This window comes from Nelumbo nucifera, chromosome 1 (genome assembly GCF_055504915.1).
Source record: "Nelumbo nucifera cultivar China Antique chromosome 1, China Antique-T2T, whole genome shotgun sequence".
In the NCBI taxonomy this organism is placed as follows: Eukaryota; Viridiplantae; Streptophyta; class Magnoliopsida; order Proteales; family Nelumbonaceae; genus Nelumbo; species Nelumbo nucifera.
In genome coordinates this window covers 114,249,753-114,275,016 of record NC_142649.1, presented here as the reverse complement: position 1 = coordinate 114,275,016, position 25,264 = coordinate 114,249,753, and the positions used below count along the sequence as shown (strand labels likewise).

At 36.6% G+C, this 25,264-nt stretch overlaps 1 protein-coding gene across 4 annotated transcripts; it reads left to right on the top strand.

Moving 5' to 3' along the window:
- Positions 1-1,380: 1,380 nt before the first annotated feature.
- LOC104588158 (protein ESSENTIAL FOR POTEXVIRUS ACCUMULATION 1-like) lies at positions 1,381-24,994 on the top strand. Of its 4 annotated transcripts, none has more exons than XM_088892946.1 (10): positions 1,381-1,584; positions 11,075-11,163; positions 11,331-12,245; positions 12,323-12,440; positions 12,542-12,733; positions 12,916-13,740; positions 13,883-16,676; positions 23,503-23,699; positions 23,779-23,838; positions 24,390-24,994. In XM_088892946.1, the coding sequence occupies exons 1-10, from the start codon at positions 1,515-1,517 to the stop codon at positions 24,776-24,778; spliced, it is 5,649 nt and encodes a 1,882-aa protein (XP_088749072.1). In that variant the 5' UTR covers positions 1,381-1,514; the 3' UTR covers positions 24,779-24,994. The 4 variants fall into 4 exon arrangements, with proteins under 4 accessions (XP_088749072.1, XP_088749070.1, XP_088749087.1 ...); XM_088892944.1 differs by having other exon boundaries at positions 12,901-13,740; XM_088892961.1 differs by lacking the exon at positions 24,390-24,994 and adding an exon at positions 23,967-24,383 and having other exon boundaries at positions 12,901-13,740.
- The last annotated feature ends 270 nt before the right edge of the window (positions 24,995-25,264 follow it).

Genomic DNA, 25,264 nt, shown 5'->3' with positions numbered 1-25,264 from the left:
GTTTATAAAGGTTTCCCTACCTTTCTCTTCCTTTCCCTACTTTTTTCTTCAAACCAAACACAGTTTTAGTTTCTAAATTACTTTCCAATGCTTTTCTCCACTGCACCTAAACCAAAGGGAGATATAAGAGTAGAGGCAACTTGATTTTCTGCTACCCAATAGGCAGATTTAACACTGAACTTTCCATTTTCAGTGAGCCTGTGTTTGGAAACGATGCAAATAAGTGTGAATGCAAATATATAGAGTGTAAAACGGATTATATAAATTGTAAAATTGGGTTAGTTTGCATTGACAGATTTACCCTCTTACTAAACAGACTTTTAACTATAATGGATGCAAACATGAATTCCAATAAAGCATATGTTTTTTTTATCAAAAGCCCACCTGAATGCAAATTTACTTATTTTTTATTGATGTACTTTTAGATCTTATTATCAATGTAAATATGCATTGGTTTATCATTTGTCAATGCATAAATATAATAGTCAAATACAAATAAAAATGGACCAGAATGCAAATTTTCCATGAACTGAGATTACACTCTATTTGCATCTTTTCCAAACGCAGCCTAAATGTCCAACAAAGTTTGTCCCTCCATTGGCTTGCAGCCTGAGGGATTTTTACGATCCTTTCAGTAATTCCCCCCACCACCCCCACCCAAAGGTGCTCCATATGAAAGAAGAGAGTGGAATGAGGACTTGATTGCGTCAAATTGGGGTTTAGAATCATCGAATCCGATTGGAGTTCGATAAGTTGGATTTGGGTTTCCAACCGATAACAAAGCATGTGCCTAAGAGATCCACTGCTCACTACCCTTGCCAGTTGCCACGGAAAGCCAGCATTTACGGTGATGGGATCTGCTACTCACAAATCAGCGCCTCACATGCATATCCACCGTGCATTAAAAATATCTTCCGTGAATAATAATAAATAAGTACGAAAGATGTTTGCGATGTATGATAAGATGTGTGAGGCGCCAAGTGTAAGGAGCAGATCCGGTCTCGCATTTACGCGGGTTTGATCCCACGCCGTAACTAACTCAACTAAGCGAAAATTGAAAATCGTACGCAGCCGTGTTTTGTCAGAATCTGGATCACCTGCGAACAAAATACGTTCCATGCCTCTACCAACATCATCTTATACCGCATATGTCACACATGGCGGGTCCCATTCTTAGTGGGTTCCAATCCATGGTGAGATGTGCGATGTTAGATTAAGTTAGTAGAGTGTTGGAACGTGCATTGTTGGCAGAAGATCTCAACTCGTTTTGTCAAACGAGAACTCCGCTGTTCGCTAACGTAAGCCGATTTGTGAACTGTCACATTTTTTCATCTGCCCAGTATGGCGGTATCCGCTTTTTATTTTGCTTCACCCTCATACCTATAATCCTCCTTACCCTCAATTGCGCTCTCTCCCTCTCTCGTGCCTCCGAACGAACAAAGTAGTCGATAAAAAAAGGTTATTTTTTCCTCCCTCACCCCTCTTGGCGTCTTCCGAACTGTTGTTCATCAATCATGGCGGGTAGAAACAATGCCGATGTTCGCAGTCACCTCTCTGTCAACACTCTTCAGCAGATTCCCAAAGGTACTGTCTTCAAATTTTTTCTCTTTGTCATTCTTCTTTTTTTCTGTTTTTTTTTTCGTTGTTGTTCTTGACTATCTCGTCGGACCTGAAAACTTTCACTCGATTTTTGTATTATAGTTTGTCTATCTATCTATAGTTCCGGATAAAGATTAAAAACCCTAGTTGCATTATACATTTTTCAGCCACGAGTTCCATTTTGTCTAGACCTATATCAGAGCTCAGTGGTTGCAGGGACCCAAACGAGTTTCGGTTGTGTGTCTTGGGAGTTTCCATATTTTGGGCTTCGCATTCCAACTCAAAATTTAGTTTTTGTTGTTTATTTCCATTTTCCATCTTTGTCGCATTTATTTAATTTCGATCGTTTCACTTACCGTTCTCTCCCTTTGATTCTTAATAAATTTGGTTGATTGGCTTTGTTCCTATGTTGGTGTATGGTAAGTAGCTGTTATGCGTTTTCAGCTTATAGTCTGCTGGCGTGGTTCATTTTTCTTCTGCCAAGCCTCGATATGTTAGCGCCCTAGTATTTTACCAAAATTATATCTTTCCCGCAAATTTAGCATCACCATCGCCATTATCATCTAAGAATCATTTGGTTCCAGGGGCACTTTTCTGATATTCCTTTAGATGTAGAGGTGACATACTGATTATATATATATATATATATATATATATATATATGTAATATGTGTCGGCCTTATGTTTGCCAATCTTATGCACACAGGCATAATGAATTAGCATGCTTGGCAGAGAAAAGGCCATTCATGGTTATTTCCATATTTGTGAGTCTTGAGGCTACTAACTACTTACGGGGCTTCCCTCATGGATGAGTCAAATTTAGGCTTGCTGGAGTTCATTATTGGATTATCCTTCCTTCTTTGGGACTACAGCCAGGGAATCATTTAACTACTGTCCTATCTCATGAACTTTAAGATCAAGGTTGGGATAAGTTGTTAAAGTTAATCGAGATGCAAAAAACTTTTATGGAATCTGGGTCAAAGAAAGTAGCACAAATAAATCTTGGTTTTGGCATTCAACCTGGTCAGCACTGAGATATGTGACTTTTATTCAGTTGAATTGAATGGATGACTTGGATTGAGTTGAGTGACATTTATTGGATTTAATTTGCCTTTGACACTTAACTATTTTAGAATCTCAAACTGGCATTGCACCATCTTGAACCTAGTTTCACCAAGATCTTCCAGAATTTTAACTTCTCCTTAGGATCCTTGTTTAGAGGTGACAATACCAATCTTTTGAAAGGGAAGCCTGTGCTTCACATGATTTGTTACTGTCTCTTTGTTTCCGATTCATCACATGATTTGCCATTTTTGTGGTGTGTTTTTGAGTCATTTATTATCATTGTTGATTCAGGATTTGAAAGTGGAAAAAATTTTATTTTATCCACATTTTGGAATTCAGATCAATTTTTTTCCCATTCATAGGCATTTACTGTTATATGATGTTTTATGATAACAACTGTCTGTGCTATTGTGGATTCTGTATTATATCTGCCTTGACAGTGCACTTAATGCAGGCATATGACATGAATGAAAATTTTTATCAGAAAACATTGTATCAAGTTCTCATTAAAATAGACAGTTTAATTATTACTTTAATTAAATTCTGGTACATGTTAATTAGGTTCTTTTTGTTTCTGTGACAGACATAAGATTGTACCTAATTACATATAGTAATCCTAGTTTTTTTTTTTCCTCCTAGTGTAAGGAAAATATATGAAACTATTGGAAGGGAAAACATTTCATGTACATCCACATTTGAATTTGGAAATAGTTTATTCATTGCATTTATTTGTCCATGTTATGCTATTTACATCTGGGTTCCCATTCTCTTACTGTTTCTTAATCATCATCTCAAATTATCTCTTCTTTATGCTTATGACTTTTTTGTTTGTAATATTGTTTTCAGTATTTCCTGTAATCAGCTTAAAGATATTAAGCTTAATTTGCTCTATGTCACTGCTCTTTGGTCCAGTTTGGTCATTGAATTTACTGACATATTGCTTCTACAAGTAACTGTTGGACAATCTTACTGGGTTTTCCTTGGATTAGTTTGTAGGATAGTATGTCTTGTGATAAATATGAGTTTGGCACTGTTTTATGTCTAGATAAGGGCAGCCCCGTTCATGAGGCTCCTGCCAATGCGGGGTCTTGGAAGGGAGAGATGTATGCAGCCTTACCTCTGAAGATACACAGAGAGGCTGTTTCCAAGATTTACGTATCTAGATAAAAAAAAATGGAAAAAGAAAAAAACAAAACATCAACAAGGGAAACAAAAGAAATCTGAGTGGCTCTATTTGTCAAAGAAGAAATCTCAATGGAGAGTAAATATAAAATTTGAGAATGTCTTTTATAAAATGTGAACATGACTTTTGTAGTCCTAATTCCTAGTGGAGACTAAAACATAAGATTGTATATGTGACTGGATATTAAAGATTAATTGGTTGGTCAGTTTAGTCGGAATCATCTATAAGGCTCTTGCCTGAGATTTGTCCAAGACTGATCCAGGTATTTGGCATGATTCTTTTCCTGATGATGAACAGAATGTATTTCATTAAATTATAGAAGAGAATATGTTATCCCAAATGGATAACTGGCACAGAACAACAACATCAAAGGAAAAAAATGGTAGGATGTGTGCTACCCAATGTAGCTAGGGCTGTAATCGGATTGGACTCGGATCAAATTCAGCAAAATCCGAATCCGATCCGAAATCCAATCAGATTTAAAGACCTCGAATTCAAATTCGAGTCCTAACAGACTAGAATCGGATTCAGATTTAATCTGATTCTGTTTTAATTTGTTAAAATACCAAAAAAATTAAAATTTAATTACTTTTCAACTTTCATATATAATAAATTAATTTAAATATAACATACTGAATTTATTATATATATATAAATTCATATTTATTATATTATAACTTCATATATAATATAATATATAGAATATATTTTTTATAACTTTAAATATAATTATATAAAACTTATATATTAAAATCAATAAATATTATAATATAATTGGATCCAGATTCTAATCGGATCAGATGAGGTCAAATTCGAATATGATCCGATTATTAATCAGACGTAGATTGTAACATCCGAATCCGGTTTGATTACGTAAATGCATAATCCGAATCTGAGATAATCAGATCGGGTGTCGAATTGGGCCTTGGATTTTCGGGTATCACTGACTGGCCTAAATGTAGCAAGTAGGATGCAAGTCACTGCTCACTAAACTGTTTGTATATAAAATTCTTTCACCCCAACTTAATAAAATTGTTTTAAAGTTATCCTTGGAAAGAAAAAAAAAGTTAAAGAGTTATACACATCTCTGTCATGATAGGTATTAGAAAGGAACTTGTCAATTTGGTAATGACTATAGTTGACACACATGGTGGCTAAGGTAATAGTAGGGTGTTTTGTGTTTTAGTAGTAATAGTTGGGTTCCCAGTTAATAGTAGGGTGTTTTGCATTGTAGGATGCATTTGGTTACGGTACAATTCTATTTGCACTAATGTGAAACTACGATAATACAAATGATTTTGGGTGCAAATTCGGATTTTATTTTTGTTTAAAATTATATCTTATTTTGTTTGGTTGTCGTATAGATAAAGTAAAATAAGCCATTAAACAGAATAAAGTAAAACCCAAAAATAAACACAACCTAGCTCAATGACTATGCTAAAAGATACTACTTGGTACTTGCTTAATTCCTTTGCTATGAGTAGGGGTGGAAATGAATCGAAATTTTCACTAGCTATTTGAGCTCAACTCGTGAAAAGCTCGACTTAAACCGAGCTTCGAGCCCAATATATAGGCTCGTTTGCTAATTGATCCAATCTCAAGTACAGTGAAGCTTGTCTCATGAGGCTCATGAGCTTAATCGAGCTTAATATATCAGTAAAAGTGCACGCGCGTTGCACGTGGCAATATCAAATGATGATGATGATAATAGTCTGCAACCAAATGATCTTACTGGTTGAACCATTAACCTATTTAACCAAGAAAATGTACTATAATTACGACACTAATTATTTTTTTTTGTATTTTAGCCATTTGTCTCTTTACTAACAATAATTCCTATTTTTCAAACATATTTTTGTTTAATATGAAGAATATATAATATTAATGCATGTTCAAATTTTTCTATAAAATTTATCAAAAATTCTATATTTTTATTTTTTATTATTTAATTTATGAGATAATAAAAATTACTTAGTTACCAAGAGGAAATGCAATTCCAATATATTATTTGAATATTAGTTTTTAATATTGTGGTCAAATCAATTATTTATATATATATCATTTATATATAATATATATGTTATTTAACAATAACACCATGTATTTTATTATTTAAATCATGTATTCCATTTTCGTCATCAATAAAAGTAATTCTTATTTTCGCATTTATTTTTGCACGTGGTAGTATCAAATGATGATGATGATAATAATCAACAACCAAATGACCTTACTAGTTGAACCGTTAACCTATTTAATCAGGAAAATGGAATATGATTAAGACATTAAATCATTTTTTCCATTGTAGTTTAGCCATTTCTATCTTTATTATTCTCATTTTTTCAAACATATTTTTGTTTAATATATGAAGGATATATAATGTTAATGTATGTTAATTTTTTTATAATATTTAAAAAAAAATCTATATTTTTTTATTTAATTTGCGATAATAAAAGTTACTTATTTACCAAGAGGAAATGCAATTCCAATATATTGTTTGAACACTGGTTTTTAATATTGTGGCCAAATCAATTATTTATATATATATTATTTATATATAATATGTGTTATTTATTATTTATTTATAAATATATTATTTATATTGCATTTTTGTAAATTTTTTATATGATGGAAATAGTTGAAAAAATACTTATATTTTTTGTTTGTTTATTTCAATTGTTATATTTTCTTTTTCTTTTAATAATTTATTATTATTTTTTAAATTAAATCGGGTCGTATCATATTCAAATATCCAGATTCTTGATCGGATCTGGATTCGAATCAATATTTATGAGATCCAATTGGATCTTTGGATCATAGCAGATTTGAATATATACTCCGATTCAAATATGATATGATCTGTTTGCATCCATTTGACATGGTTAGTCGGGTCATGTGTTAGATATTAATGCTCTTTATTTTTTATCCTAATTTTTGTTCCATTTCTATCGTTAATGAAAATAATTCTCATTAATCACACTTTTTTATATGATGAGTATATAATATTATACAATATACCCAAAATTATTGACAAATTTCTACATTTTCTAGAATTTTATGTATTTTATTATTTAATAATAACATCATGTGTTGATCCATTTGACATGGATAGTTTAACCACTAACCCACCACTTGGATGGAAAAACCATTTTGCTTTTTCGGTTGATTTTAAATCATGTATTCCATTTTCATCATCGATAAAAGTAATTCTTATTTTCACATTTATTGTTGTTTAATACGGTGAATATATAACAATAAAACTGTATCTAAATGCTTATTTAATATTCGTTACTTAGTTATGACATCCAAGATTGGCCCATTTGACCTGGAGTATTAGATCATTGACCTGCCTACCATCTAGATATGGAAATGGTTTTATTTTCAAACTGGTTTTAAATTTTGAATTTCATTTATATCATTGATAAAATAATTATTGTTCATCATACTTATTTTTGTTTACATTATTAGTATATAATATTATATATGTGCCCAAAATTGTTTCATATTTTTTCGTACTATTCTATTTTAAAAAAAATTATTTTTAATTATACATCATGGGTTAACCTATTTGACTTGAAAGGTTGAACCACTAACCCACCCCCTAGATAAGAAGATGGTTTAATTTCCCATCGGTTTTAAGTTGTATATTTGATGTCCATCATTAATAAAATTATGTGTATTTTATCATACTTACTTTTTAATATGACAAATATATAATAATAGAAACGTGTTCATTTTTTTTTATATTTTTTGTATTTTTTATATTTATAAATTTGTATTGTTTATTTATGACATCATGAAATTATCCATTTGACCCAAATGGTTGAAGTACTTACCCACGACATAGATGGAAAATATGATTAATTTTCTTGGTTTATTTTAAAAATATAAAATTTCATTCTATTAATAATTATTGTGTATGGATTTATTAGTGGAATTTAATCATGATAAACAAAAGTATTTTTTATATTTCTAAGTTTGTATTATTTATTTATAACATCATGAAATTATCCATTTGACCCAAATGGTTGAACTACTTACCCACCACTTAGATGAAAAATATGATTTCATTTCTATGTTTATTATAAAAATATAAAATGTCATTCTATTAATACTTATTGTGCGAGGATTTATTAGTGGAATTTAATGATGATAAAGAAAAGTATAAATGTTGCATTCAATGAGAGAGAATGTGATTTATTTAATGACTTAAATGTGGGACTTAATGAGAGGTAATTGAATGTACTTAATGGTATTCTTTTAATTACATTCTCTGCCCTTTTAATGGAGATGAACTAAATTCAAGAGGAGGGATATTTGAGTAAAGAAAAATTATAGAAGCCAATACCTCCTCATTCACAATTTTATAAGTAGTATAGATGTATACATACATAATAATTTTTATTATATACATATAATAATATTATTATTTTTATTCATAATAATAAATAGTTTTTATAATTCTTATTTTTTTGTGTGTAAAATAAAAATTTATTTTTATATGTATAATTTTTATTTTTTATAAGAAGCTTGCCTCATAGTTGAGCTCGAGCCAAGCTAAGCTCGAACTTGTGAGCTTTTGAGTCGAGCTGAGTTCAAGTTCAACTCTCTAGCTTGAATCAAGCTCAAGCTTGCAAACTTTTAAGCCAAGCTGAATTCAAGTTCAAGTCTCTAGTTTGAATCGAGCCTGGCATTGTTTTGGCAAGCTGAGCTCGTATAGCCAGGTATTCAGCTTAGCTCTGCTCAAATCCACCCTTACCTATGAGGCAAAATGAACTGTGTCAATTTTTTTTTTGTATAAAAGAAATATATATTAAAAGGAAAGCACATAATCAACATTAACAACTATGGATCAGATAGATCCTTGTCAGCATAGTTCTGAATCCAACTAGGAACTGAAAGTAAAGAAACCCAACCCTCGAAGTCCTTTTTTTGCCAGCTCATGGCTACCCTATTAGCACTTCTATTTACAAAGCTAAAAAACATTGGAGTAGAGCGAATTTTTTCCATAATGTCATGGCACTAAAACACATCTCTAGCTCCTGCAACATCTCTATAGATTAAAGCTGAGACCAAATTTGAACAATCACTTTCAAAAACTAGGTTCTGGGATTGAATAGCCCCAACTAGATCCAACCCTTTAAGAACAACTGAAGCTTCTGCTTGGATGGGGGATTGGGCTTCGGATGAGCCAAAAAGAAGCAACAAGCACTTTTCCACTGGAGTCTCAAACACTAGAGGCCGAAAAGCTTCCATCAGTATTGACCTTTACACAACCTATGTCAGGAGGGGTCCAAAAAAATCATCGGGCTACTGGATCAGATGTCTGAGAAGATGGTCACCATCCTTGAGTGGAAATCATGCTCATCTCCTTCATCAACACAAGAAATTTCCCAGCTAGGATCTGGATCAGTATTTTTAAAAGTAAAATTATTTGTAGATTTCCAGATGACCTACAAAATGACAACAGAATTGGGGATACAGTTTGGGGTTTGGTTTAATTGATTTTTGCTAATTTCCAACCACAAACAGATCCACTTTGCAAAACTAGCTGGGCTACCAAGTGCAGAAACTCTGCAAGCTTTTGCATGATTGTAGAATAACAGTGCATGAGGAATTGTTTCTTCCTCTTTCTTACAGATGAGACAGACAACTGAGATATCAGCCCCCTTTTTTTTAACTAGATTTGAGTTTGCTGCCAGTCCATTCCATAGACAGACCTCCATAAGAAGTTTTTTTTTCTTTTTTTTTTTTTTAATTTTGGGGTCACATTCAGGCTATGTTTGGTTTGAAGGAAAAGATAGGGAAAGGAAGGGAAGGATAGGGAAACCTATACAAGGTTTATAAAGGCTTCCCTACCTTTCTCTTCCTTTCCCTACTTTTTCCTTTAAACCAAACACAGTCTTAGTTTCTAAATTTCTTTCCAATGCTTTTCTCCACTGCACCTGCACCAAAGGGAGATCTAAGAGTAGAGGCAACTTGATTTTTTGCAACTTCTTGATGCACCAAAGGGACATCAGCTTCTATGCTGATATCTTTGCAACTTCTTGTTGTATCCTAAAGCATCTTAATTAATGAAAATTTTCAGAGTTATTGATAAAAAAAAAGAACTTGATTTTTTGCTACCCAATAGGCAGATTTAACACTTAACTTTCCATTGGGGTATGGGGGAATCCAGGACCTGCTGGTGTAGGAAGGATCGTGAGAGATATGGAAGGCAAATTAATAGCCTTGTTTTCTGGTCCACTGGGGTATGGGGATTCTCTCAAGGTAGAATTGCTTGCAGCCTTACAAGGAGTACAAATTGCAAATGAGCTGAACATAACCAATTTGGTGATTGAAGGGGACTCAAAATTGGTGGTGGGTTGGTTAAAGGATACAGAATCTGTGGTATGGTGCTATAGGGATGAATTAAAAAGGTTCTTATTGGATCACCAAGAATATGAATTTGAGGATACAATGGGTGAGGAGATCGGCAAATGGGTTAGTTGATACTGTAACCAAGCTAGGGGTGAATAGACAATCTTTGTTTTGGGCTCACTTGTAATTTTTCTGTTTTTTTAGAGGGTAGCATCTCGTACCTCTCTAAGGGATGCTTGTAATGATTATATTTTCAGAATTGATGAAATCTAACTTCAATTATCAAAAAAAAAATGTAATCAAAGCGGTAGGGCAGCAAGCAAGTGCCTTGTTGCCTAGTTGGCGACTTGTGGTAATAGAGGTCCCAAAGATGGATGAAATGTACCTCTTTTTGTGGTTTTCTATTCATTCAAATCAAAATCATAAATTCATGTGTGACATAGCCATAAAAAAATTGTTCACATCTGGTGGTCTCATATCTGAATACAACCCAAATATGATTTGATAATTTGATTCAATTCCAATGTTAATTGGCTTAAATTCAGATTTAGGCATATACAATTGAAACTCAATGCTTTCACAGCCCTACCTAGGTGGATCCCTGACTTCATGAGATGACAAGTATATCTTTCAAAGCCTCTGTTTTAACATATGGCTGTATGGTTGGCCTAAATATTCATAAATTACGGTAGTATTATCTGTTTTTCATTTTAAGTGGAAGGGAAAACCCCATCTACTTAAGTACTTGTGGTACTTGGTAAATACAATTGCATCAACAAATGCTAGCTGGCTCCTTTCTTCTTAACACCAACTTGTTTGTGCCTATATAGATGAAATTATGCATTCATCTTTCTGTTTTGGCTTTTGTAGATGTGCAAGGATCTGATAACCCTATCCCTCTTTCACCTCAATGGCTTTTGTCAAAGCCTGTGGAGAATAAGCCTGGAACAGTGACTGGGGTGAGCTATTCCCTGGTTGTCATCTTTTAATTCTCAACTTCTTAGCATGCATGAATTTAAATGAACTTGTAGATATATGCTGTGTACTATCCCATTATCTGTATCTAAATGCTTATTCATCATAATACTACTTAAGAAGTTATACTTTCTGTTTGTCTATCATACAGGAATCGCATATTAGTCCAGGTCCAGGTTATATCACTCGTGCAGATATCTCTAAATCATTTGGAAATGGAGAGGAAATTAGTGATACTGAAAAGAAAAGGGATGTTTTCAGGCCAACTTTGCATGACACTGAATCTGGTCATCGCGACCACTGGCGTGATGAAGAACGAGACACCAACTCCTTTGTCCGCAGAGATCGTTGGAGGGAGGGGGAGAAAGAGCTTGGTGATACCTGCAAGATGGATAGGTGGACTGAAAACCCTTCTGCTAGACATGCTGGGGAAGCACGCTGTGGCCCATCTGAACGGTGGGCTGATTTGAATAACAAGGAAAGTAATTATGAGCAACGCCGTGAGAGCAAATGGAACACACGCTGGGGGCCCGAAGATAAGGAGTCAGACAGTAGGCGTGAGAAGTGGATGGATTCTAACAGAGATGGTGATGCTCCTCGTGATAAAGGATTTTCACATCTAACAAATCATGGCAAGGAGGACAGGGAGGGGGATTACTATCGGTCATGGCGATCTAACGCCTCCCAAGGTCGAGGAAAAGTAGATTCTAATCACCAAACTTTAACACCTAGCAAGCAAAGTCCTACTTTTGGCTACATTAGGGGGAGGGGAGAAAATTCCTCTTCAACCTTTTCTGTTGGCCGTGGAAGGGTCAGCTCTGCAGGAAGTCCTGTGAACAGCATATCTTATTCTCATTCTTTAGGTTCTGTGTCAGACAAGAGTGAAAGTATGCATGGAGACACGTCCTTTTTAAGATATAGTAGGAACAAAATGTTAGATCTATACAGGATGATTGATGTGAGGTCTTATAGAAAGCCATTAGACGGGTTTATAGAAGTGCCTTCTCTTACACAGTTGGAGCCACTGGAACCTCTTGCATTTTCTGCTCCTACTCCGGAGGAATTGGTAATCTAATTTACAGTTTTCCTTAGTAAAGTTTGCCCAGTTGTTTACAGTTGATAATTGCATTTCTGTTTGAGTAGGTTATCTTGAAAGGAATTGACAAGGGGGATATAGTAACTAGTGGTACTGCTTCGGCTCCTAAAGATGGTTCCGTTGGGCGGAATTCTACAGATGTCATGCAACCTAGAAGAAAGCTTGGTATTTCATTTATTCATGACACATGTGCAAATTTGTATATGTAGTAGATTGTGAAAATTTGGTCATGTTGATTTCTTTGGTGTATACTTTCGTTTGAGCAGGTAGTAGAGAGTATTTACCATCTGAGATTGACAATTACAAAGATGATAGTGCTGACAAGTCAAAAAGTGTCCATTTTGATTATTCTGAGAGTCATTCCCATGAAAAGTTCAAGCACCCATATGATTCTAACTCAAAGTCAGAAACAATTCAGAGACTTCAGGCATATCATGATAACAAGTTCATTGGAGAAGGTACTACATCTATGTTCTCCATGACTATTTCTAGCGTGGAAACCCTGTCCTTTCTACATTTTTCTCATACACTTTCTACTTTGTTATTTTTTCAACATGATAATGGTGAATTGGTGATTGCTGTTTTTTTGCAAGTAGTTACTGGTTCTTTTTTATGCACCCTCTAGGTACTCCTTATGCAGTGTATAGAGAAGATGGCATTCCCAACAAGAAAGCTGATGAGGTTGGAGTTTGTAGCGAAGTGAATGCCCAGGGAAATTCTTCCATTCATCCAAGTGTCCCATGGAGATCTCAGTCACTGGGTGAAGGCTCACATATCCCATTGCATGATAATAGAGATTTCCCAACTGAGGTCAGGTCAAGAAGCTCAGATGTGGGCTGGTCACATCCACAGAAGGATCAGAGTACAGAATGGGAGAACAATTCTAAGCTTCCATCATCTTACTATAAAGATGAACCAAACTGGCAAGTTGGTGAGGGTTTTCATACGGATATTGGCCGTGATTCCATTGTCAAAAGACAACCATCTGAAGTCCTAGACAAGGAACGGGAAGGCAGAAAGTTTCTGCTACAGCCATCTCCAGAGGAATTATCCCTGTACTACAAAGATCCACAAGGCGAAATTCAAGGCCCTTTCTCTGGTTTTGATCTTATTGGATGGTTTGAGGCTGGATATTTTGGCATAGATTTGCAGGTTCGCTTAGCAAATGCTCCACCTGATGCTTCTTTCTCATTGCTTGGGGATGTCATGCCACATTTGCGAGCGAAAGCAAGGCCCCCACCAGGATTCAATGCACCAAAACAGAATGAAGTTTCAGAAACATTGAGTAGGCCAAAGTTTGGTAGCCTTGAAAAGCTTCACATGGGTTCAGGTGAGATTGATACTGTAAAGAATGAGCCAAGGAATAGACAGGAGTCGATGACTGGGGCCGAGAACAAATTCTTGGAATCACTCATGTCTGGTACCATGAAAAGTTCCCCACTGGAGAAGTTTTCTTTCTCTGAAGGTTGGTTCTTCGTTAAAATTGATGTTTTTTATGTTGTTGCCTGTCTGGAGCTTTTATTATTATGCCCTACAGAATTTGTTTTGCTGCATCTATCTTCCTAGAGAGGAGGTTCTTTATTTTTTATTTTTTTTTTTATTTGTAGGTATGCAGGGATATATTGGGAATAATTCTGGTGCACTGCCCCTGATGAGAGTAGAAAATGGAAATGACCTAAATTACCTTTTGTCCCAGAGAATGTCTCTGGAACAGCAGAGATCTCTACCGAATCCTCATACATATTGGACAGGAAGAGATGCTTCATCCATGGTGTCAAAGGCGGAGATCATCCCTGATTCTCCTTCACCAAATGCAAAGCTCCATTCTCCAGTGGTAGATAACAATCATCAAATTCCTCATCTTCAGAATGTGGACTTGCTATCTATGCTACAAGGTTCGTCCGACAAGTCATCTTCTGGTGTCAATAATGGAGTTGCTGGTTGGTCAAATTTTCCTGTTCAAGGTGGTTTGGACATGCGCCAGGATAAGTTGGACTTGCATCATAATCAGCATTTCCCTCCACAAGCTGCATTTGGGATTCAACAGCAGAGACTACAGCAACAGAATCAGCTATCTTTATCAAATCTAATTACTCAAACTGTAGATCATTCTTCTGGCATTGTAGCCCCTGATAAACTTCTGTCTTCTGGTATCTCTCAAGATCCACAAATGTTAGCTATATTGCAACAACAGTACATGTTGTCCCAACTTCAGTTACAATCACAGGCACCTGTTCCCACACAATTGTCCCTTCTGGAGAAATTCTTATTACTTAAACAACAACAGAAACAGGAAGAAGAACAGAAAATTTTGCGGCAGCAACAGCATCTTCTTTCTCAGGTTTTATCTGAGCATCAGTCCCGTCAGCACTTTGTGGATCCATATGCAAATATCCAGGCAGCTGCTATGCCAGCAGGAAATGCTCCAGTTGAGCATGTTGGGCTTAAGTCTCCACGTGAGGTGCTTCTGATTAATTCACAGATACCAGTGTCCAATTTACAAGATAGTCAAACATCTAACTTTGCTACCTTGCCTTCACAACCTTCACAACCTTCACAGAATGTTGGTTACACTAGTAGTTGTGATGCATCTTCTCTTCACCTACCGCATCACATTCTTGATAGTACAACCTCTCTGAAAGGTTGGGACGCTACTTGTTCAGAACAGATTGATAGTATTCAACAAAATGATTCACGATTGGTGCAAAGGATGGAAGATGGTTCATCCTTAACTAAGGTTATGGAAGAGCCTCCAGATGAGCCTGCTTTTCTGCAGAAAAATGGGCACTTTTCAGACAACTGTGCCTCTGTAGCTGAAGAGCAGATGTCTCAGAATATTCACGCAATTGATGAACCTGTTGCAGTTCTTAATACTGAAGCTGATGCAAGTTCTGTACCTCCAATTTATGTAGGAACTCATCCCAATGTACCATCACCATACAATGGCAAAGATGAAAATTATATGCTCAAACAAAACAAGGATATGGATGTGGTGTCAGGTGTTCTTGAAGAACCTCAGGTACAGAAAGAACTATTTGAAAGTGGGTCTCCCAAGGCAAAAGAAGTAAAAAATATTGAAGCACGTGAGACAAAGAAAAATTCTGAGAAGAAGTCCAGAAAACAAAAGGCTGCAAAAGCTCAAGCCTCATCAGGGCAAGCCAAGGAAATGCCCAAATTATCTCCTTTGCCACAGTTGAAGCAATCTGAAGGTGAGGGAACACAACTTCTGGACATAAAATTTGAGGCAGACATGGATGCACAAGAAAGTCTCCATGGGACATCATTGGCTAAAACAGGAGATGATGGAACTGGGAAATCTGCCATAGAAATAATGGGCTCACAAGAAGCTAAAAGCTCATTACCTAAAAGCATTTCTAGTAATGAAATCTTTTCTGTTGATAGCAATGGTGAAGGAAAAAACATTGAATCTTTGTCTTTGCAAAGCACACAAACAAATTCAAGTCATAGATCTTGGAAACCTGCTCCTGGTCTAAAGCCAAAGTCACTCTTGGAGATACAACAGGAAGAGCAAAGGAAGGCACAGATGGAAGTAGCTGTTTCTGAGATTGCCACATCTGTTAACTCCATGAGTTCCTTAACCGCTTGGGCTGAGGTTCTGACTAATACAGAGCCTAAGATTGTTAGAGATTATTATCAAGATTCTGTCGGTGCACAACCTGTTGCTGGGAGCTCTGGAAATGCTATGAATCTGAAGAGTAAGAAGAGTCAGTTGCATGATCTATTGGCAGAAGAAGTTTTGGCAAAGTCTAATGAAGAAGCTTCAGATGTGTCTGACAATTTGTCTAAGTTGCCTTCATTAGTAGTTACTACTACCCAAATGGATTTGGTTGATTATGATGACTTTATTGAGGCGAAAGACACTAAAAAGAACCGTAAAAAGTCTGCAAAGGGCAAAGGTGTTGGAGTTAAGACTCCTGTTGCTTCTTCTGATGTCTCTGTTGCATCAAGTCCTATTGAGAAAGCAAAAAGTTCTCGTCAGGTACAGTTGGAGAAGGATGTATTACCTGCTCCACCAACCGGTCCTTCTTTAGGAGATTTTGTCTTTTGGAAGGGGGAAGCCACAAATCCTCCACCTGCTCCAGCTTGGTCTACTGACTCGGGGAAGCTTACTAAGCCCACATCTTTGAGGGAAATTCAGAAAGAACAAGAGAAAAAGGTGTCTTCTGCCCAGCACCAAATCCAGATTCCGACTCCACAAAAACCTCAGCCAACCCGGGGTACCCGTGGAAATGGTTCTTCATGGTCACTTTCTGGATCATCTCCATCTAAGGTTGCATCTCCTGTACAGACTAGTTCCCTTACTTTGGCTCAGTCAAAGTCCAAGTTGGAAGATGATTTCTTCTGGGGCCCTCTTGATCAATCAAAACATGAACCCAAACAGTATGTTCTCAATACCTCCTAAAATTTAATTTTACTTGGCTTACAGTATCTCTAGTGTTAATTTTCTGTCTATATGGCTTTATTGGATTCTTTCAAAGGTTCATCAGATACTTATTGGTATTGACCTCCATTACCCAATGAGGGATCTGTAGTTCGTTGACCCTTGTGCTCTTGGACTTTAAGCAGATCTGGCTGTTCTACCAAGTGCAAACTATTTGTGTAATACTCAGTAATATTGTTGTGGCAAGTTATAGTCCCTGTAGGGCTGAATAGGGAAAAAGGTTCTTCAAAGTGAAAACTCAGTTGGATAGCTTGCTATTTTAAAATAAAAATGAAGGGATTTGGTCTGAATTCTCAGAAATTTCAGGCATTCTCGAGAGACAAAGCAAGAAACTTCAATAACATGAGTTCTATGGGAAACTTTGTAGGTTTATTTGTGCCAGAGAGGGTGGTTTAGTTTGATTGAGGATCTGGATGGTCTGGAATTATAAGGGGGGTGGTTTATTTGATCTGGATGATCTGAATTCTGGATGGTCTTGACTCTTGATCTTTATTGGATCTAAAATGGCTGCAGTAGTTCTTAATATCTTGAAGAAGAGGATAGAGAAAGATGGAGAAAACCCAAGGAATCACTCCAAAGGGATCTAGAAATACTCTAGGATGAGTTATCCGTGTCAGGCACAATACATATCCTATTTGACACTAGATAATGTATTGATGCTTCTAGAGTATACTTTCTTTTTTTAATACTTCTGAAATATGTAAAATGGTGTGTTTTAACAAATAATACTATAAAATATATGTATATCTTGGAAGTTGAATTAAATTTGGCAATATTGAAGTGTCACGACTTCAAAAAGACAAACTAGATATAGAACCATGGTATAAGCATATTAAATAGTATAATTGCATCCATATCCCATATCTGGGATCTTAGGAAATGGATAGTTGCATCCCCATATCTTGATCTGTGTCCGTTTGAGATCCATATCTGGTCATCATATCATATTACATATGATGGAAAATAAACTGATATTCTTAAATGTCTTCAAATAGGTTTAACTCAAATAAGAATTAATCTAGCAAGATTTTAAAGCACAGATCTCCTGAAAAAGAGAATACAAATTTGAGAACCAGGTCCAAATTTAATTTACTCGAATTGAATGAATTGTAAGATTTAGACAGTAATTGTAATATTTTCTGAGAAAAGGATTCAGATAGTAGATGTTAATTGGAACCCTTGGGATTCACAATTCAATTTGTGAGTTGTATTAAAATCTTCAAATTGTAAGATTTTGACAGCTATGTTCCAGTGTATAAACTGTATATTATCAGCTTGCCAGCATTAATGAGGCCAAGACAGTAGCCACAGGGCCCACAAAGGGATGAATGATAGGGGAAACAGAAATATTGGAAGGTCAAAAAGTCAGTATGCGGCTTGTTGTAGTTTTCAGGCAAACTTCCATTCATAAAAAAGTCAAGTCCGTCAAAATTAATAGTGTACCTCAACACTGACTGAGATGATGGCTGAACTAAAGTTACCATAAGAAGCCAAATGCATTTACCCCTCTCAAAAAACTCGGGAGCTAATGTGACGTTTATTGCTTTAATTCCTAAGAAGGAGGATGCAATCCAACAAAAGGAAGTTAGACCTATCAGATAGTGGGAAGCATGTACAAAATTATTTCGAAGGCATTGGCTAAGAGGATAGAAAGAGTCCTTCCTTTGGTCCTTCCCTAATTTTCCAAACCAAGGTGCCTTTGTTTTTGGGAGACAAATAATTGATCAAATCCTTATCGCTAATGAGTGTGTGGATTACAAGAAGAGGAAAAAGGAAGAAGGCTTGGTGTGTTGATTGGATTTGGAGAAAGCCTATGACTTGGTGGATTGGGATTTCTTACTAGAAATCTTGAGACGAAGGGGTTTTGGAGTGAGATGGTGTAAATGGATAAAGGGTTGCATTTTCTCCTGTCACTACTCAATCTTGGTTAATGGAGTAGCTAGGGATTTTTATTTTTCCTGGCTAGAAGGGACCTCCAACAAGGAGATCCTCTTTCCCCTTTCCTCTTCACCCTAGTTGCTAATATCTTGAGTGATTTGATCTCAAAGGCTGATGCTGATAATTTCATTAAAGGTTGGAGAGTTGGGAGGGAAGGTTTGGTGGTAACACATTTACAATTTGCGGATAACCTTGTCGTTTTTTGTGAAGGGAGAGGGAGGAAATAAATTGGGGTAAGAGTTGTGTAGTAGGAGTTAATAAATAGGGAAAAGAGATGGAAAACCTTACTAGATTGTTGGGTTGTGAGATAGGGGACTGGCCATTACTTTACTTGGGGTTACCGTTGGGGGGGAACCCAAACTCTAAAAGCTTCTAGTACCTAGTTTTGGAAAGATTCTCAAAGAGGCTTGCAGGGTGGAAGAGAAATTACATCTCTTTAGGGGGAAGAATAGCCTTGCTAAAGTCAACTTTGATCAATTTGGCCAGTTTATTATTTATCTACCTTTGCCAATCAATTGGAGAAAATAATGAGGGAGTTCCTATGGGAGCCAGGGGACACAAAGAAAGACCACTTGGTGAAATGGGAGGTGGTGGTTAGAAGTAGGGATAGCGGGGGATTAGGTATAGGAAATATCAGATTGAGGAACCTTGCATTGTTGGGAAGGTGGTTATGGAGATTGCCTTTGGAACGGGATAAGTTGTGGCATAAAGTGATTGTAAGTATTAATGGCTTGGCAAACAATGGCTGGGATGTTGGTTTCAACTCTAGGGTGTTGTGGTCTTACCACTTTTCCTTCCATATATCAGATTTGATGCTTGTGTAGGGAATAAAGTACTATTCTGGGAAGATGTCTGGTTTGGTGATACCTGTCTTAAAGATAGATTCCCATCTATTTATGCCATCTCCCTAAACAAAGGATGAATAATCTCCTCTGTTTATGGGAATGGGATTTGAATGGGGTTGGTGGATGACCTTATTTCGCTTCTGAGTACAATGTATCTAGATCAATCTTGCTTGGACAGTAGAATCTGGCTGGTGTCCCCTTCTGGTTCTTTTACTTGTTCCTCCTTTTGTCACTGCTCTTCTTCAGTCTTCTAACCCGGCATGATCTTTTTCCAGAAAGGAAGTTTGGTGTAACCCTGTACCTCCAAAAATAAGGGCTTTTGTTTGGGAGGTGGTGCTCCAGAGGATTAATACTTTGGACAAGTTTCAAAAAGGAAGGCCGATTTGCTGCATGTCACCTCATGTTTTTAGCCTTTGCCTGGGCTGTGGTGAGACAATTACACACCTATTGTTATCTTGTACTTTTGCTTCGTTTGTTTGGAATTGGTTCCCGTCTCTCGTTGGTTGCAGGTGGACACCCTTCCTTTGGATGTGGCAGGCCTTTTTACCCAAATTTCTTTAGACTACCGAAGAAAAGGGGAAGGGTAATGTGGAGAGCCACAAGAGTGGCTATCCTCTGGTCTATTTAGGGAGAAAGAAATAACAGAATTATACATCGGCTAAAAACACTTGAGCTATTTTGAATTTGAGACTACTTAGTTGAGGACATTATTAGAGGTTGGGCTGTAGTGGCAAATTCTTCAACTATAAAGAATGCGATTCAGGAGCACTGGATACCTTCAGCGCAACAAAGGATAAAGTTGAATTTTGATGGGAGCTCCTTGGGTAACCCAGGTCCCTCTGAAGTCGGGGGAGCTTTCAGAGATGAGGAGGGGAGACCGATTGCACTATATTCTGGACCAATAGGTGTGGGTGATTCACTAAGAGGTGAAGTACTGACTTTTACTTCAAGGCTTGAGGCTCACTAAGCGTTGGGGACTGCAGAACTTTGAGGTTGAAGAGATTCTAAGTTACTATTAGGCTGGATGCAAACAAACAGCCTGGAGGCTTGGAATTATAAACATTAAATGAGGGAAATTTTCTGCTTAGCAAGGGAAGTGGGGGCAATCTTCAAGTGGTCCAGGAAATCAGCCAATGGTCTAGCTGATAGTTTGGCAAAGCAGGGGGACCTTTAGGGAAATACTCTTTTGGGCTGTATTGTAGACATTGAGATAAACTAAGGGGTCAACACTCTTAATATAATGCTTCAATCAAAGTTACCTTTTCCATTCAAAAATAAATTCATAATAAAATAAATAAGAAGCCGAATACATGCTTATTCTAGAGATACTAGTATTGATGGTAAATCATGGTTGTGCCTATAACTAAAATCATTTTTTTAAGGGGACATGGAGAAGGGTGGAAAGCACCTATACTATTGTATATCTGAATGTACATGCAATACTTTGTGGATCTTCATGTATTATTACTTTTGAAATCCTTTTTACAGAATGTGAAGTGTGAACCAATAATAGGAAGATTGTTAAGTTCGTGATAATAAGGAATCTGATTGGTCATTCATAAATGAGCCCAAAAAACTTTTCATCAGAAAAAATGAAGCCACAGTACCTGTATTTGGTTGAAATGCAAATGCAAAAATGTAGAGAAGGTATGAATAGTTAGGAAGTGGTCTTCTATAGAGAGGTTTATCTTTCTTTTATCAATTAGAGAGGTTTATCTTTCCTTGCAAGGCTTTTTAGTTTTAGAAGGTCAAATGGAGGTAGGTAGATGATTTGATGTTGGCAAACTACAAAGTGATTCAACACTAGAGGGCCAAAGGATGAAAAGTGAGGAACTCAGGTTTCTTTTTAACATTAGAATTAGTTTCATAGTGTAGTAGATGGTTAGATGGTTTTATCACATGCATAAAAGACCAGCTAGGGCACCCGTAAGAAGAGATGGGTTGAAGTATTAAGATCGGCTATAAGTTGAAGGGGCTAGAAGAGCTAGGGGCACACTGAAAGGACATGGGTTGAAGTATTAAGAATTAACTTAAGCACTCAAAATTTTATAATGGATGTGGCACTGAACAGAATGAAATAGCAAGACAGGATTAATGTAGCTGACTCCATGATACCATATAGTCGGGACCAAGGTTCATACAGGGTGATACGCCGGTAGGGCATATCGGCCTGTATCGGTACTGTTTTTTATGTTTTTTTTTTTTCAAAACTGGTTCAGAGGGGCCGGTTTAAGACCGGTCTACCCCCTGAACCAATCGCCAACCTGAAACACCCCCTGTGTGTATCAAGAAGGCTCCGATACAATACGTATTGGCCGATATGGGTCAATATGTGACGAAATTTTGATCCTTGGTCGGGACAAGGTTTTGATGATGACAATGATGATAATGATGGTAGTGGATGGTGATTATTATGACAAATATGGTATGGCTGAAGAATGGAGCTCCATTTAGGACAAAACCACAACCAATGTGATTAGCTGCAGTTTCTTTTCTTTCTGTCTCCTTGGCTGATTGTATAATTGCAACCTTCAAGTTGAATCACCTTTTTTTGGCATTATCAGAGATTCAGAATAAATTCTCCAAGAATTAAAAAAAAAAAAAGAGTTCTACATGGGAGTCTTTTTGGTTGTAAATGGATTGGATTTGATTCAAACAGGTGTTACCTGAATTTGATTAAATATTTGAATGGGATCTGTAAAAGATCTACTTGAATTTGGATTCAGATTTGCTTAGGCTATGCTTGTTTTGAGGGAAAAAGTAGGGAAAGGAAGGGAAAGGTAGGGAAACTTATACAAGTTTTGTTAAGGTTTCCCTACCTTTCCCTTCCTTTCCCTACTTTTTCCTTCAAACCAAACACAGCCTAAGGGAATTAGATATCCAGAATCTATCCAGTTCAGTCTGATTAGTCACCAGGCTGTAAAGTTTAACGAGTTATCTGGAGAGGAAAAGAAGACAGGTAACCCCAAATAAAAATAAAAAGGTAGGTATTACCAATCAAAAAGTAAAAAAGGTTTTTTTATCAGATAAACTTGTCATACCTTAATTCATTGAAGATTTTTGTCCCTTTCTCCTTTGATGATGACTTAATAATGGAGTAACATGAATCATTTTCAGTCAGGATATGAGATATTTCGACTCCACCATGTCCTCATTACATCAAATTCAACTTTGACGGGTAAAGCTTGGGTAACCTGTGCTTTTTCACCATTTGGTGGTGTGTTCAGGAATAGTCAAAGAAATGTTATGACTATTTTCTCTGGACCTATAGGTTATGGAGACTCTACAAGGGCCAAGTGTCTGACACAGAATGGCAAGGATTAAGAATTGCTAAAGCTCTCAACCATAGAGCCATAATGGTAGAAAGGGACTCAAAGGAAGTAGTGGGTTGGCTCACAAACTCAGGCATTAGCTCTTGGGATTTGGCATAAGATCAGAGAAGCACCACAGCCGGCAAGGGAATTAATAACAATATTTGTATGGACAAAGATCAACCAATAGCTTAGCCAACAAGTTGTTTTAGGGGATCATTCTTAATGGAGGTTTAATGTAATAATAACAACAGTGCTTGGGATTTGACATTAGGTTGCTGGGGCTTGCCTAACATTCTTTTTTTCCAAAGCAGTAAAGTTTCTGGATATCATTGATTTTCTTCTTGAGGTTCTATAATGAGGGGTTTGCATACAGTGTTGTAGTACACTGCATTCAGGAAACCATAAGATATTGTAACTTAAATCTAGATCATGTTCTTTTGTTGTATTGTCTGCCTATTGCTTGATGCTTGTGGACTTCAGGATCTTTCCCCTCTTGTTGTCACTTATGTTACTGCCATCTTCAGCAATACCAGTTTCAAATTTCAATTATATTTCTAGTGTCATTGAACAGAAGCTTGTGGTATTTGGTCACATTGCATTGTTATGTTTCTGGTCTTCTTGTTTCTGTATTCAAACTAATTAGTTGCATTGTTATTTGTTGTAACCAGGCTAGATTTCCCATCTCTTGCAAAGCAAAGCAGTTGGGGATTGAAAAACACTGCTGCTGTCAAAGGAACTGTGGGAGGATCATCAAGTCGTCAGAAGTCCTTTGTCAGCAGATCGTCGGAAAGTACTCTTACCTCCTCTCCTTCTATTTCTCAATCATCCTTAAAAGGGAAGAGAGTGAACCTGGCCAAATATTCAGGTGAGCTTATTGGAGCATGCACATACTTTAATACGCAAGGAGGCTTTACTGATATGTTGAGTCATGTAATGTTTTGCAGAGGCCATGGACTTCAGAGATTGGTGTGAGAGCGAATGCATTAGGCTGACTGGCACAAAGGGTATTTTCCTATTAATCTTCGTTTGCTTATTCTCTTTTCAAGTGTTGTATTCTTTATTTATGAAAATGCCCATTATAAGGAATAATGTATAGAAACTGTGGAATGACATCGTCTCTGATGGTGACCAGGAAAAACACATTCCTTACTATGATGCTAGGGTGTCGTTATGGGTTCTCTTCTCGACTTGGGTTGTCATTACAACCCAAAGACAACAAGAATCTAAGGCTAGCATGGAATCAAGCCTTAAAACAATTTTCCTTCTGCATCACTGTCATGCAGTGCTCATGTGATCTCCCCAGGCAGATCAATCTGATGGGTGATCTTAACCAGCCAATCTACCAATTTTCTTTTCTTTAATTTTTATTGCCTTTCCTGAAAGTTGATTTGATGGTTCAAATGCCTGTTATTGATAAACCAACCTTAACGGGCAACCATGTGTGCATCTTAGATGTCAGTTGGCGAGCCGGATGGATTTTATGTTTGCTTATTTTTATTTTTTTTACCTTGGGTCTTGTCTTAAATTAAGTGCTTCTTGATCTACTTTTGACCAGATACAAGTTTCCTGGAATTTTGTTTGAAGCAATCAACTTCAGAGGCAGAAACATTCTTGATAGAGAACCTTGGCTCCTTTGATCCCGACCATGAGTTCATCGACATGTTCCTCAATTACAAGGAGTTGTTGCCAGCGGATGTGCTTGAGATTGCTTTTCAAGCTCGGAATGACGAGAAATTAACTGGGTTTACTTCTGCTGATGTAAATATTGACAAAGCAGGAAATGGGGACATTGAACCAGATATAGCAGTGGGTCCGGATGTGTCGACAAAAGGGGGAGGGAAGAAAAAGGGAAAGAAAGGGAAGAAAGTTAGCCCATCAGTTTTAGGGTTTAATGTTGTTAGTAACCGCATCATGATGGGTGAGATTCAGAATGTGGAAGATTAGGGTAGGTGAAAAGGCGGTTGTAAATACGTTGTCTGCAGAAGTCTGTAAATGTTCTTGTTAGGAATTCTTTTTCCCTAATTTATAGAGCGTTAGGGACGGAGTTACCAGTTCACGCGGTTTTGTCGCATTTTGGAAGCAACAGAGCCCATGCGATTTTGCTGTTTATCAATGAAAGAAAAAGAAGGCTAATCAAACAATACTTTTTTTATCTTTCTATTATTTTTGACAATTTTCCCTTTTCCTCGAGTATTAGTTACATTTGACTGAAATGCTGAACGCAGCATTGCAGCCAAAAGTCGAATTCTTCTGGAAGTCTCAACTTGTGTCAATTACTTTTTCGTCTGAATGTCTGATCTTTGATTGAAAAGTTTTTAGACTTCTAGTAATATCCAGTTTAAAGAATTATTTTGTTTTGGTGAGTATATCTACTTAATGGACTTGGGGTGCAAAATCTATTGCGGGATGCTATCATTCATTGTACACCGT

Excerpts from the sequence above, each read along its gene's own strand:
- LOC104588158 (XM_088892944.1), top strand. The coding sequence starts at position 1,515 with ATGGCGGGTAGAAACAATGCCGATGTTCGCAGTCACCTCTCTGTCAAC. Across the intron at positions 12,246-12,322 it reads CTCCTACTCCGGAGGAATTG|GTTATCTTGAAAGGAATTGA; the intron begins GTAATCTAATTT and ends CTGTTTGAGTAG. Across the intron at positions 16,677-23,502 it reads TCAAAACATGAACCCAAACA|GCTAGATTTCCCATCTCTTG; the intron begins GTATGTTCTCAA and ends TGTTGTAACCAG.